The sequence below is a fragment of the Chiloscyllium plagiosum genome, chromosome 5, assembly GCF_004010195.1.
Source record: "Chiloscyllium plagiosum isolate BGI_BamShark_2017 chromosome 5, ASM401019v2, whole genome shotgun sequence".
In the NCBI taxonomy this organism is placed as follows: Eukaryota; Metazoa; Chordata; class Chondrichthyes; order Orectolobiformes; family Hemiscylliidae; genus Chiloscyllium; species Chiloscyllium plagiosum.
Genome location: NC_057714.1, coordinates 43,402,387 through 43,418,347, shown reverse-complemented (window position 1 = coordinate 43,418,347; position 15,961 = coordinate 43,402,387). Strand labels below are relative to the sequence as shown.

Below are 15,961 nucleotides of genomic sequence, written 5' to 3'. Positions count from 1 at the left end.
TTGTAGGCCTGTCTACATACTGTGTCAGGAATCCCTCCTGCACGCACTGGACAAAAACTGACCCATCTATATTACTCGTACTGTAATGATCCAAGTCAATATTTGGATAGGTGAGGTCCCCCATGACAACTACCCAGCCTGTCTCACTCCTATCGAGAGCCATGTTTGCTATCCTTTCCTCTGGGATTATTCGGAGACCAATAGAAAATTCCCAGCACGGTGACTTCTCCTTTCCTATTCCTAACCTCAGCCCAAACTACCTCGGATGGCAAGTCCTCATCCATCGTCCTTTCCACCGCTGTAATACTATCTTTGACAAGCAATGCCACACCTCCCCCTCTTTTACCCCCCCCCCCCTCCCCACTCAAACATTTAAATCCTGGAACCTGCACCAGCCAATCCTGTCCCTGTTCTAGCCATGTCTCCGTAATAGCCACAACATCGAAGTCCCAGGTACCAACCCACGCTGCAAGTTCACCTACCTTATTTCGTATACTTCTTGCATTTAAGTATACACACTTCAAACAACAATGTTTCAGATTCTGGAAATCCAATATTAAATGAATGCTGAAAATGATCAACAGAACTTTTATAACCATCCCACACCCTAATTTCCTGAATTATTTATCGTATACAATTTAAACTAGGTCAGCAACCTTTATTCTGAACAAAAACAATGCGTAAACAGGAAACATATTCAGACAACAAAATCATTGAACCGGGTACAACACAAATACAGCTCATTAGGCACGTCCTGTACAAGACTGACTTTGCAGCTTCTCACTCTCCATTGCCTTGCCTTCAAAAAGACCAGCATTTCTCCACCTCGAAGGATTTACCTTTTGGAATGTATATAGACCACATGACTGAGCGTGATGACGACTGCCAGCAGTGAGCTCTGGGAGCTGTAGTTTTAGCTGGCAGGATAATGGAGGAGAAGAATGGGAACGTTTGAAGCCGACAGCAACCCCCGAGACAAAACCAAGACGCCTTATTTTGGGGGAACGCGGTGATGCTGGGGCGCGAGCCACCACCGATGTGGAACGCGGTGTCGGCCAGCGGCCTGCACAGGGTTCTCCCAGAATGCCGGCTCGTGCGGGGCTCCGCCCTCCCCGCTCCGTCCCAGCCTCACTGATGTCGTGGCGCTGTGAGGAAGGCTGGGACCAGAGTTCAACAAACAAGAGGGTCTCTATCCATTTCCTAATACCTGGAGTGACATCGTCATAGCAGTACCAAACTAAATCACACTGCTGGAAAAATGAGGCGTGCAGGCTTGGGTAAGATGAGACAGGCAAGCGTATTTTTAAAAAAAAATTGCAGTGTTTGCAGGCGGTACACATTTTACGGAACACAGGTCCCAGGCCACCAGTTAACTTATGATAGCAGCGCTATTGATATATAATGCTCTGCTTAATCACTTGGAATATTTAATAGAATACGTTGGAGTTATAGACCCAAACCAAAGGGATGGGAGAGAGATGGATGGTGCAACTAGCTGGCTAGATCCAGATCTGAAAAGCCACCGTTCCAAATGGCATCCTTTGTGAAGGAACAGTTATATTTGTGGGCTGGTGAATGAGAAAGAATGGTACACAGGGAATTCAACGTATGATTTTTTTTATGCACTTAGAAACAGCCACACAACTAAACAATGCCATACATTACTTGATTTTAACCACTAGGATTGGAATGACGTTTGTAAATTGTAGAATAATGTCCCAAGGTGTTTACAATAATAAAAACAAAGGGTACTGAATCAAAGAAGATATTAAAAGGTGGCATTAAGTATGTTGGCTTTATGGATATTAAAGAAAAAGGGATAACATGGAGACACAATTCTAGTGGGGCTGAGGGTGCTGAAAATACACTCAGTCTTTCACCAAGATTGGAACCAGCAAAAGGGTTCATTAGTGGAGGAATGAGTTTTGCAGTTTGAGGAGATGATGGAAATATATGTTTAAACAAAATATTGAGCATTTATCCATTTTGGCTATTGTTTGGGGCCATGAACTACTGTGAGCTTGAAAGGAATAGTGAAAGGTCATTGAGATTACAGGAAGGCATGTGTTGCATGTACAAGGCATAGATCATGCCAGTTCAGTATGAAGAGCATTAGAATAGCTTAGCCCAGAGGGGAAACAAATGTGATAAGTTTCAGTGATATTGCTGATAACCATCCTTAACCGCAACCACTGTTGCAAAGTTAGCATTAGGTGGACTCATCACTGGAGCAAATATAGATCTATGTTTGGTTCAGAGCTAAACAAGCTTCTGAATTTATGGTTAGTCTGCTTAGCTGAGACAGGATGATGAACTTTATGTTGGGGCCAATATTGGCTTCAGTCTTTATGTTAAATTGAAGGGGGTTGTCACTACTTTAAGATTATGTTGAAAAAGCAGTCCACACGATAAAGGGGTTCAGGAGCTGAAAGACAAAGTGGAGAGGTAAAGCGAGAAGTCAAGTTGCCCAGAAACTAGTTTTAATAGTTTAATTTGCTGTGCACAAAATTGGAAACATCACAATGACACGATCACTGATATTACATGCTGAAAATAAAACAAATATGAAACTACTTAAACATTTCATTATTGTCAATTATGTAGAGTAATTTTAAATTCTTATTTATATTGCAAATATTTAAAATACAGAAAGTGATTTAATTGTTGGAATTGGAATTAGTTTTATTGTCACGTGTACTCAAATGAAAAGTTTACAATGTCCCCATTCACGGTGCCATCTTAGGTACAGGATACCTTGGTACAAAATCTTAGATGAAGAGCAGAAAAATAAAGAAATAAGTTAAAAGTTCAACATTACAGTTCTTGTCTGTATAAAGTAGTAAATAAGAAATGAAGTTCAATGTTTGGATTGTAGTCCTCCTTTAGCCATGGACTTGCAGTCACTCTATACTGGTTTTCCCTACCAAATATTCTAGAATTAATCACATTCAAGAACCCCATAATTTCTCCATATCTGTTCATCAGTATTAATTATCCAGAACTATTATAATGTAGAAGAATGGGCACTGCTATTATGAAGTGAGTGTGATTACCCTTGACACCAGGCATCTTGTGATTGAGTGTGGCTTTAAGGAACACCAGCAAAATTGAAATCAATGATAATTGGTAGGAGAGTTCTCCATTGGTTATATTCATACCGAGCACAAAGAAAGATATTTGTGGTTGTTGGAGACCAATTGCCTCAATTCCAGGAACTCATTTGTAGGAGTTGCTCAGATTGTGTTCCACATTCTGGCTTATAAAAGGTCAGAATCAAAAGGTGCAATTATCAGTGAACGTTTGACAACTTTTCTGGTACTGGATGCAGCAAGACTTGGGCAACATTCAAATTTGGACTGAAAAGTGACAGGGAACATTTTTGTAACACAAATATCACAGCATCTTGCAAGAGAGAACCTAACCATCTCCTCATGATTTCAATGGCATGACCATCACTGAATCTTCGCTATCAATATTCTGAGCTACCATTGACCGGAAACTGAACTGGATGTGTCATATAAATACTCTGGCTGCAAGAGTGGGTCAGAGGCTAGGAATACTGCATGACTAACTTGTCTCCTGATTCCCCAAATCCTACCCACTATTTACAAAGCAAATGGCAGGAGTGTGATGAATACTTTTGACTTGCCTGGAGTCTCCAACAATGCTCAAGAAGCTCAACACCATCCAGAACAAAGCAGCCCATTTCATTGGTATTCTCCCCTCACAATATATCATCTTAAACATTTAGTTTAAGATGTAGCAGCAGTGTGTGTCTCATACAAAATGCACTGCAGCAACTTGGCAGTGATGCTTCCAACTTATGATCTACACCACCGAGAAGAAAAGGTTAGCATGTGCATGGGCAAATTGCCAGTAGCAAGCTTTCCTTTAAGCCAGTGCCATCTTGATGAGCAGTGTGACAGCCAGTTTTCCACTTGCTATGTTAAAAGTCTTGGAAATCTGTATCAGCACTGTTAATATACAGACAGTTCAAGAACTGCAATAGTTCATAAATGTGGCTTATTACCACCTTCATGAGGGCAGTTAATGGTGGGAAATCTGGCATTGTAATCAACACTTACACCTCAAGACCAATTTTTAAAAAAATTCCTACTGGAGCATAAAATTAACGTTCTTATTGCTGAAAAGCAAAAGAGACATGCCGTCTAAGTTTCTCATCTCACACTCAGCACGGCAGTTGTAGGAATAGCAGATCTCAAGAGGAATAATAAATTATAGTGCACGAGGAAAGGCTGTTGATTGATTGGTAAGCAGTTTCTGGTTGTGATTTGCCAATGGGGATGCACCAGGAAGCAGTAGTCCCCAGGGCTCTCTGTATGAATATATGTGGGTTCTGGGAAAGGAATGTGAACCTGTCTGCAAATCCCACTGATAATCTTAAATTGATTGTTCAGTAATTCTTTGCAATCTTGTGATTTTTGAGTAAGTACTCACCAGTCATGGAGTCGAGTTTTAGATGTGATTCTAGTGTTCTGCATTTGCAAGTATCGACTAATTGAGTATGGTCAGTACTTTGGCCTGTTGCAAACACTTGAAGGGATATGCTATTAAATATGATCTGCCAACCACTGGGATTTATGGCCTCTCTATCTGGAGTAGGCATCATATTGACACAAATGTATTTACTACATAAATCATTTGTATGGTAGTTAGAATGTCTTTCTAACTTGATAGCAGCATCCTGTCAGTGAAGAATACCATTTATGTTCCTACTGCATATTAGCAGCATCAGACAGCTAGCTTCATCTGTTGCTCAAAGTATTGAGACTCCTGACCTTTCCAGGGTAATTTGAGATGGAAAGGTACTTTTCAGTGTCAAACCTTCAGCCCATTTAAGTTTTCTCAGTATACAGTGAGCAATGATCTGATCAGGGTAACCAATATCTTGCAGGAGAGTTAGGAGGCATCCATTAGTGGGATTAAACTTGCGTGGTGAACAAATGGCTTGGTCACTATTTATGAGGTTGTTAATAATGCCAACTTTACAGTGCATGCTTAGAAATAATTTTGTTAACTTACAAAGATAAATATCACTGTTCCATCTCCATGCAACTAATAGTTTTTCTCTGACCCACTATCAGGGGAAGGACCTCCTGCCTATGCTGGAAGTGGTTATAGTGTGTATGAAGAAGAAAATGATAAATTAACGGAGGGCCTTCGAGAAAAAGTGACTGCATTAAAAACTGTAAGTCACATGCTTGTAAACAATTATTTAATTTTCGAATGAACTTACAATAATATTGATATGGTGCATTTGTTTATTTTCATGTGAGATTATTACAAATTTCCTTGCATTAATTTTCTTGGGTACTGAAGGTGAATTAATACAGAGTATCTATGAATAAATTCGGCTTTAGCTAATTGAACTTATTTATTTAACTATTAAAGAAAAAGACACATTTTGCCAAACTTTACATGCTACCCTCAACAGGACAATTCTCAAGAATAATAATCAATAAAAGGCTACACTTATACCATATGAGAGGGAAGTGCTGTTTGTTTTGGCAAGCAGACTCTGCTAGAGGCCATATAGAACGTTATAGTTGATAGTTAAAAATTATATGCAGGCTCTGTTTAGACTTAAAATCAAACAGGTATACTGGTGAGAGCATTGCCTAAGAATTGAACCAGTGAGCGGCTGTCAACTATTTGTTGAGTTGAAAGCACATGGAGTATGTGAACATGATCTTTCTGTCAGCAAAGAGCAGGCTGCTGAATATTAATATGTGTTGCTTCAAGTACACACAAGAGCACTGCATTGTGAGCCAGTTCTAAATTAGTTGTCCGTGTAATTCGTCACACTGTCTGAATTATCTAACAAATGTTGTCCAATTACAGGATCACAATGAATAATCCTATATATGAATTTAATTGCACTTGTATAGTGTCAGGTATGTAAACTGTACATCTCAAAGACTGTCACATCAAATCTACCAGTTTATCCCTTAAGCCTTTCATGCTAACCAAGGTATTAACTGTACCCAACCAGATCATGCTTGAAAATCTTCCGACACTGCCCAACAATCAAATTATTCTGTTAAAGGACAACATATTCTGGAATTGCAAAGAATTCACTGGCAACCAATTTTGGATTGTTATTTTGGCTTGCAGTTAACTTCCAGCACAAACACGTGCACCCATATATATTAATATGCAGGGCTGTGTTCTGTGCACGCAGAAAGAACATGTACATGCACTGCATTAGCTTCAACTTGCAAAAATAATGACAGTCATTTCCTGATTGATTCATTCTTCAGGGCAAAACCATGACTATTTGGAGTCACCCTGCCTGGTTTGAAATCTAACAGAATGCAGCAGTTAACTGTCAGTCACCATTAACTGCTGCATTCGGTGTGGCCTCTACCAGTCAAGTCCGCTTATCAATCCATCAGCACTTCCATACACTTTAAATGTTTGTTTTCCCTTTATTGCTATTCTTGTGAATTGTACTGTTAAGTACAAGATGAAAAGTTTTGTCAAAACATGTCTCCTTTCCGCAATACTCAAGTTTTGTACTATTGAATAACTATTTGATAACAAATTGAAATGTATTAGTACTGAATAAACCCAGAGATATTATATTAAAATTGCTTATCTTAAATTTATATTCTTTGAGCAGGACAAGACTGTCCTTCATAGTAAACTGTACTTTGAACTGAGCATTCTGCAAAAAATGTGATTGGACCCCAATTATTATTATAACTTTGTTATAGTAATTTCTATCTTAGTGACAAAATATTAAAAATTAATCATAAATGATTTGCTGTTTCTATCAACGAAGTTAAGACAACAGAATGAGCTATGAATTGAGGGGGAATTAACACTTAGAAACATTTAGAAGAGTTCAGAGTATGTTTTGAGCTATTTGATTGTTTTGTTCAGTTGCTTTTGCTGGAGAACAGAGCTCTTTTACCCAAGCCAGATGCCAACCCCAACAATAGGATAAGATATGATGCTTATAACAACATTATCAACTTGAACACAACAAATTTAAGATTTTGCCATGAACTGTGAACTCAGGGATGTTTTCTTTCAGTGTCTTAACACAAGCTTATCATCAAGATAACATAGTAACCAATAAATCCAATAGGAAATTCAGAAGAAACATATTTATCCAAAGAGTACTGAGAACAAGAACTCTCTACCACAGCAAGTGATTGAAACAAATGTTATAGGTGCATTTCCAGGAAAGTTACTCAGGCATATGCATGACATGGTTACAATAGTGGATTTTTCTTTTGAAGAATCATTGGCGGAAGCTTGAACGTAACACAACATTCAGCATAATCTCGTTGAGTGAAATATACTGCTTCTGTGCCATGCATCCTGTGTAAAATGTCCTCTGCTATTATTTTCATTCTCTATTTCTTGTACTTGATGTAAATTTTCGGCAAGGATAATTGTGTAAAAATTGGTAATGAATTGTTCATAATTTTTAAAGAAAAATTAAGTGCACCCTTTGGTTTCAACTGTGTCATACTTTGTTTGTAAATTATGTTCAAATATTTTTTAAAAAATTACCAGAATTATAAATACATTTCTATATTGTGAAATTTAATTCAAATATTAAGGGATAATTGTCCAATTCTAACCACTTTTATGTTGCATACTTTTCAATTTTCTTTTCCTATGCACCAGATTGAGAGGTGGCAATTGAATTAACATACGCAGAGGCAAAAGCCTAATTGAAGGGAAAGGAGAATAATTTGAACAGGCTTTTCTATCAAAAATGGTTCCATATATATGTGATATTTCACCAGAGTACACACTGTCCAAGTCTGTTTCCTCTCTGACCACCAGGATCAACTTCATGAGTTGACGAGGATATCTCTATTCACACTGTCATTTTGCAATATACAAATAAACTTCCATTAAATATGGTATTCAATTGAAATTTTATGATGAACTTGTCATAAAACAGAAAGTGCAGTTCAGTATTTGCTATTTGTTCCATTCCCCCCCCCCCCCTCCCCCTCATACAGCTTTCCATTGATATTGGAACTGAAGTGAAATACCACAATAAGCTCCTGGATGAAATGGTATGTATTGCACACCTTTTAAAAGTATCTTTAATTCTTCGATTTTGAATATTTCCTTTGTGGATGGGAGAAAGCTGTCCAAATGTATCCATTGGTTAACGCCCAAAATCAATTAACATTTTCTACCAAATTTCAGTTTGGCACAGCGTAGAGTCATAGAGATATTCAGCACGGAAACAGACCCTTCAGTCCAACTTATCCATGCCGACCAGATATCCCAACCCAATCTAGTCTCACCTGCCAGCACCTGGCCCATATCCCTCAAAACACTTCCTGTTCGTATACCCATCCAGATGCCTTTTAAATGTTGCAGTTGTACCAGCCTCCAGCACTTCCTCTGGCAGCCCATTCCACACACGCACCACCCTCTGCGTGAAAAAGTTACCCCTTAGGTCTCTTTTATATCTTTCCCCTCTCACCCTAAACCTATGCCCTCTAGCTCTGGAAAAGACCTTGTCTATTTACCCTAACCATGCCCCTCATGATTTTATAAACCTCCGATGCTCCAGGGAAAACAGCGCTATCTTATCTACCTGCGACTCTACTTTCAAGGAGTTATGAACCTGCACTCCAAGTTCTCTTTGTTCAGCAACACTCCTTAGGACCTTACCATTAAGTGTATAAGTCCTGCTAAGATCCGCTTTCCCAAAATGCAACACCTCACATTTATCTAAATTAAACTCAATCTGCCAGTCCTGAGCCCATTGGCTCATCTAATCAAGGTAACCTTCTTTGTTGTCTACTACACCTCCAATTTTGGTGTCATTTGCAAACTTACTAACTGAACCTCTTAAGCTCACATCCAAATCATTTGTATAAATGATGAAAAGAAGTGGACTCAGCACCGATCCTTGTGACACTCCACTGGTTACAGGCCTCCAATCTGAAAAACAACCCTCCACCACCACCCTCTGTCTTCTACCTTTAAGCCAGTTCTGTATCCAAATGGCTAGTTCTCACTATATTCCTTGAGATATAACCTGCTAACAAGGAGGATTCCATTGGAAAGACAAGCATTTAATGGTTACTTGGATGTCTAGAATGCAGCAACACAAAGACTTGATTTATTACTTCAGTAAGCAATTGTGTTAGATGTCAGTTCTCAAAGAATTTTGTTGATATTCAACAAGGAATGCCACATCGTGGTCATCCTGTCAATGACAACAATTGATGACACACTTTTACAGGTGAAGATTCACCAGTCACTGTTATTTAAACTAAAAATGTGAAAATAGATGTGCAAGTTGTCAAGTGCAACTCTAGTAAGTAAATCTAGAAAAAAGAAGCTAAGGCCATGTGAACCAATCATAATTCTTTTGTAAATTGAATAACTCTGACAGATGGAAAAGTATAGAGACAAAACAAAATGCGTTGTATTAACTGAAAATGGATTGTTTGTGTAGAAATTTAATCAAAACTGCTAGTGTTAAAATTTATAGCTGTTTTGAAAAAAAATGTTTTAAGGTTGGAAGACAGGTGTTGAAACAGACGTATTGATAGACTCCGTCAAGCACTTGGTCAACACTTGAAAGATATTAGTTTTCTCTACATTTTTACTTTTTAAAATTATTGAAAATATATCACTTTCTTTCACATTAAGATGCTGCAGTGCATTATAATACTAAAGCATCTAACGACCCTGTGTTAAAAATACTTAGTCTAATGCATTACAGCATTGTTAAGGTTCAATTGGTTATTTACCTGTGTGTTTATACACTGTTTTCACAGGATACGGGATTTGAATCTACAGGTGGACTATTGGGAGCAACCATGGGTAGACTCAAACACTTATCCCGTGGAAGCCAAACAAAACTGTTATGCTACATGATGCTGTTTGCCTTTTTTGTATTCTTTGTACTTTATTGGGTTATTAAGTTGAGGTGAAATAAATTTGTGCCACTCCAGTTTTTGGATCTAATTCATTTCTTGCAACTAACTAACTCTTTTATGGAATAATTCAGGTCTGATTAATCTTCAAATATTTACACATTCATACCAGAGACTATAATTTTATAATCTCTGACATTCTCTCTATGGTTGCTAGTAACTGAAATGTTCATGTTTATGGAAAAATAATCAGCAATGGTATGACTTTGAAATTTGAAATTAATTTTATTTTCCTGTAACAAGTGAACTGCATAATGGTATTGCCAAGAGATTGTAAAATTGGTGAGCAGTTAAATTTAAAAAGACATATCTTCAAAATAATTGATAAACAGTAAACAAGACTGTTCATTTTCCAAATTACAGAGCTTGGACTTAAACATTTTATAATGGTGCTCCAGGCTGGTACATTATAATACTGTGCAACAGAGTAGTAACAGCCATTTCTATAATACAATATTACCTTTGTCAAAATCAGGCCAAGATGTTCTAAAATTGGAAGATTATTGGTGGGGTCGTGGATAATATGGAAGCCTATTAAAGCTAAATCATCCTTTGATATCTTGCTTGCATCTTACTTGCCAATTACATAATAAGTAGAACTGCATAGAATGTGCTTAGAAATAAACAGTCATTCCATTAATTTATTTAAAGTTTACATATCAATTTTGATATTTTGTTTCTTTCTCCTCATCCTGTGAGACTTTCTAAACTTGTTTTGATGCAACTTTCAAATCTCTCTTCTGGATCTTTCTTTTCCTCAAACTAGAAAGTAATGTTCAGTCAGAATTCCCCATCAGGTTGCTTTCATGCATTCTCGAGACAGTGCAGCAACAATAGAGTTGCTTCCTCTATTTATGATCCGCAGTTTACGTAGTGCATGCTGTGTCAGCTTTCTGCCATAAATTTTGTATATATAATAAAATTCTTCAAAGGAGAATTATTGTAAGTAAGTAGAGCTTTTTTTGATTTCTAAGATGATGTGTATTTTAAGGGATTTTTCATGATTCATGCCATTTTTATTTCTACTGCCTTTTTATTTACTAATTATAAAACATTTTGGTAAATGTTGAATTTTAACAATTTACGTGTAATAGTTCTGAGAATTTCCTGCTGTTATTTATTGGTTGATAAAAAGCAACTGTGAAACTTCAAAGAGTACACTTTTAAGTGGGAGACATTTAACCGAAGCAATGCTTGACTTCCAGTCTTGTTGATGTGCATCATTTTCAAACTCATGTCTGAAGTGCTCACACCTTTTGTGACTATGAGATGGATCTAATCTATTGTAATTCAGATTCTCAGAAACTCCAACAACTCATACAAAGTTGGGATAACATGTAAGGTAACTATTTCTTTTAGAGGTTTTATCCCAACTGTAGTGGATTTTTTTTGGGTTACTGTGCAATTTTCTTTTGAAAGAAATAAGTTCTTAACAATCACTTTGAAAATCTTTAGTGTAACACAAGTGCAGGAATTATTTATGAGGTTAATTTCAGTGATGGTGTCTGGCTTTTTATTGCTGCTCTGGTACTTGTAAAGATATTGTTTATGAGTATTGTCCATAACACAAGCAGGCAGTAATTCAAAATTAATTGGCAGTTTCATTTGGAGATTACTGATGAAATAGGACGACCTTTTGTTCAAACCATTATTTTGGAATTTTTCATGAATGTTGATGTTTAAAATTCTGGTCCATGATAGCAGTTTAAAAAAGGTTTTATTCAAATGATGCAATTGTTATCTGTAATTTAAAAAATACAAATCAAAGTACTTCTTCCAAATTAATTAAAACTGATCTTTTTAAACTTGTCAAATAGCATGTTTCCTTCTTATTTTAATATTTTACATGGAACATAAAACAATGAAAAATAGAAACTTCAGTATAAATTGTTCATATGTTTTGCATAGTTGATTTAGATATAAACCTGTAACTACTCAATAGTGAGCCATTGTAGGGAGGGGAATGGATCATTTTAGCCATACCTCAACTAAGTATGTTTTTGGAAACTCTGATTTTTTTTTTTATTTCTGTTTCCTTTGTAAAGTATTCAAATCATCTGTGCCTGCTTTAACACTTCTTGAAATCATAACATCTTTTTAATGTCATGAAACATCTCAAGATGATTTGCACAAATGAATGACCACTCAGCAGAAGCTGAAGGACAAGTTAGGGAAATAATTGTAGGTACAATTAAAGAAGAATATTGGTGGCTTTTGCAGAGGAAAAGAGATGAGTAAAGATAGAGGCAGTATGAGTCAGAATTCTTGACGATGGTACCGCATTAGGGGAAGAATAAAGAACAGTTCAGTACAATTCCAAATAATTAATGGTGGAATTAAATACTGTGTTAGTGAAATACTGACATTTGGATGACAAAGTAGTTTCAATGGCAGACATCATTTCTAATCAAAATTTTAACAGACGTAGACAATTTGATCTAAAATTAACTATAAAATGCGGGAGACAATGCTTCTCTTCTTACAAAGAGAAAGAGGTGAAACTCTACGTTTAAAAAATACTTATGTTCCATTGTTACCGACTGGTAGACATATCATTGGCTATTAATAACATAAATATGGCAACATTTGAAGGTTGTGTTTTCTCAGAAACAAGCTAACATTATCCTTACTTCTGGTGTTATTCATTTGTTACATCGCCAACAATTGGAGCAGTTCTGATTAATGATGACTTGTACTGAATATTAAATAATTGTGCCGATACTAAGGAGAAACACAAGTGTGTAAATCACTCCCCTAAAGTGATTGCCAGAGAATATTGTCTAATTGTAAACTAAAGAAAATTATTAGGAGTTTTTTTTGTAATGTCAAGGTGGTGACAAATTGATTTAAAACAGTATACTCAATTGTTAAGAAACTTATTATTGCTTGATAATTCAATGTAAACAAAACTGTAACACGAGAATGATGCACGTGTTCTAAATCTTCCTTTTGCTGTTTAATCAGTTTTACAACTGGGTCGGTTTGTTTCAAAAATCCTAAGTTTTTATTCCTTGCTACTGTAAACAAACATTAAAATGAAAGCTAGGAGTTAATTACCATGCTAGTGAAGTTTTTTTTAATTGAAAATATTTTTTATACTTCCTAAGTTCGTTAAAATAGCTACTTTGGCATTCACTTGTACAAAATATTGACACAGTGGCAGAGATACTTGATTAATCTGTACGGGTGCCTTACAATAAAGTACATATAAACTTTATTCAGTACTTAAAAATAGATTGAGTGCTGGACATTTCAGTTCTTAGGCTCTGCCACTTTTGGGGAGTTTCATGGCAAGTGTCCCATCACAACTTGCATCTTTGCTCATGTTATCTTCTGCTCCTCACTTCATTAATTGTGTGTTCTTCTGAAGCGGTCATGCAGAAGGAGAGGTGAAATTCCCTCTGCTGCCAGCACCTTTTGTTACGCAAACCACTGGCACCGCATTTAAAGCTCAGTTGCATGTCACTTCACATGTTTGAAGCCAGGAACTATCTTGCGCACTGTCCTCTTAGGAAACTAAAATATCACAGAAAAATATTCTGTCACTCCATTTTCCAGCTAGGAACCTTGAAGTCTTGATGGGCAGGGTGGTCAAGAGGATAGCCATCCTCTATCCAGCTGACCACCAGAGACAGCCAAAGCACCAAATAAAACCAGCCTCGGCACAGAGACCAGCCAGGGTTAATGCTATGTCCAGGATCAGGTGAATGCTTAGCAGTGTTCAGAAAAAGATCAATGCTCTTCCATGCGCTGTAAGGGCATGTGTCACCATCTTCTCTCTGCTGTATTACACTTGCTCCACTGTTCCAATGAATACAAAGTGCTCAAACTCTCCTGAACTACCAATCTCTAATGCATAAGGCATTTCCACTCAAGATCTCTGACCCATCTCATCCTCCACAACTATTGATCCTGCCTATCACTGGCATAAAAGCTGTGTAATCCACAGAGGCAGGCAGGCAGTCTCCCAAGTAAGTGCAAAGTGAGTGTGTGCTAAGAAACAAAGGCAAAAGCCATAAGTTGCATCTTGTGTAGATGCACGTGTTGGCTCTGTTTCGATCTACAAAATGACCTGGCAGGAAGGATGCAAGTCCAAAGCTATCCCTGATCTCCAAAGTGAAGTCCTAAAGGGCTGGTTTGGTTGTGGATTGGTCTAAAACCAGACATGATAATATGTTGGGGAGGTGATTTGTCAATTCTGACTTCAGAGGTACATAGGACATTATTATCCATAAAACATTCGAGGACATGGTGAAGCGACATTAAAATGGAGGCCCAGCAAAGCAAACGACGGGGTAACTTATCTGCAAAATTCTGCTCCCATCATTGAAAACTTTAGGGGAAAATCAGAATTTCTTTTCTCAATGTGAAGACTTTATTTTCATTCTAACCATTTGCCTATGTTTTGCACCATTGTCCACATTGCTAAAGATCTTTGAAGCACCAGCCTAGAAATTCAATTACAGTGCACACCATTTTTGAAACATGAAATTACTGACTTAGGATTGAAAATGACATGTGTGCCCACCTACTAACTGAGATGCACTACAGCCATCCAGGGCATGGCCCAGGTGTAAAATAAAATAGGAATGTATGTTGTTTGGAGAACATTTAGATGAATTTGAGCTACCTCACCACAAGGCTCCCAATGCATTGGAGAATGAATTGACAAATTACTTCTTACTAATCATTGCAGATGTGAATTAATTGCACTCTTGCCTTGATAATACTGTTGAGGTTAGTAAACCTCATCTCTACTTTCTACCTTACCTTACTTTCTGCCTCCTAAGGGGACATGACTGCTGTCTTGGGTGATTCCTTCACCATGAGCTCCGAACTGAAAATTTGTGGGGCCCATCTGTAGCTCTTCCTGCCATGGGCCATCTTGTTTCTGTTCGTCATAATGCACCTGCTCTAATACAGTATTAGTAATTCTGGATTTTTTTTCTTCCCCTTTACAAAGAGGCAGCAAGTCATTAAAAAGCACTGGTAATGTTAGCTGTACAACTGATTCATACTGAGCTGCCAATACAGAATGATCATGGTCTCATGCAAACACGCACATTCAAGTGCATGCCATACCATGCATCAAGTCAAAAGGAAAATATCCAATGTAGCAAAGGTTAATGGTAAATCAGAGGATTGTGAAAGTTACAAAAGCCAACAAAAAAATGGAAAATATAAACTTTGAGGATAAATGTTAAAGTAATACCAAGATGGACAGTAAGAGCTTGTTTAAATATATAAAAGTTGAAGAGAGAGGCCAAAGTAAAGAAAACAAAGCTGGGGAAATAAACTGAGAAGCTAGGAAATGACAGAAGAGTTCAATAAATACATGGCATCAGTCTTCACAGGAGAAGACACTAATAGTATTCCAGAATTACTAAATAATAAAGTTGCAAACAGAGGACAGGAAATAAGTACAATAATTATCACGAGAGAAAAATGCGATGAGTTAACTAATGGGGCTAAAAACCGATAAGACTCCTGGACCTGGTGGGATGCATTCTGGGGTATTAAAGGAAATCACTACAGTGATAGTAAATACACTGATAGTAATCTTCCAAGTATCCTAAAATTCTGGAAAAATCCAGAGGTTTGGCAAACTGCCTTAATTTAAAAAGGGGAGAAATAAAACTGTAGCTCTATCTTTTATTGGGAAAATGTTTAAACCAGTTACAAAGGATGTAATAGCACAGCATTTGGAATTACATAATATGATAAAGCACAGACAGCATGGTTTCATGAAGGGAAAATCCTGCCTGACAAATATGTTAGTTTTTTGAGGAGGTTTAAAAAAAAAGAATAGATAAAAGGGGAGCAGTAGATGTCATATCTTTGGATTTTCAAAAGGTGCTTGATAAGGTATCACATATTAGTCTACTTAATAAGAACCTGTAGTGTTGAAAGTAGTAGCATAGATAGGGGATTGATTACATAATAAAAGACCGAGAGTTGAGATAAAGGGGAATTTTCAGGATGGTATCCAATAGAATGTCACAGATGTCAGT

At 37.1% G+C, this 15,961-nt stretch overlaps 1 protein-coding gene across 1 annotated transcript; it reads left to right on the top strand.

Moving 5' to 3' along the window:
- The first annotated feature begins 1,136 nt into the window (after positions 1-1,136).
- On the top strand, positions 1,137-13,003 carry bet1 (Bet1 golgi vesicular membrane trafficking protein). Its single transcript, XM_043689938.1, has 4 exons — positions 1,137-1,277; positions 5,106-5,209; positions 8,007-8,063; positions 9,792-13,003. The coding sequence occupies exons 1-4, from the start codon at positions 1,259-1,261 to the stop codon at positions 9,945-9,947; spliced, it is 336 nt and encodes a 111-aa protein (XP_043545873.1). The 5' UTR covers positions 1,137-1,258; the 3' UTR covers positions 9,948-13,003.
- Positions 13,004-15,961: the final 2,958 nt, after the last annotated feature.

Bases quoted from the DNA above. Each gene is read 5' to 3' on its own strand.
- bet1 (XM_043689938.1), top strand. The intron at 5,210-8,006 runs GTAAGTCACATG...CCCCTCATACAG, and splicing joins AAGTGACTGCATTAAAAACT to CTTTCCATTGATATTGGAAC. The intron at 8,064-9,791 runs GTATGTATTGCA...CTGTTTTCACAG, and splicing joins ATAAGCTCCTGGATGAAATG to GATACGGGATTTGAATCTAC.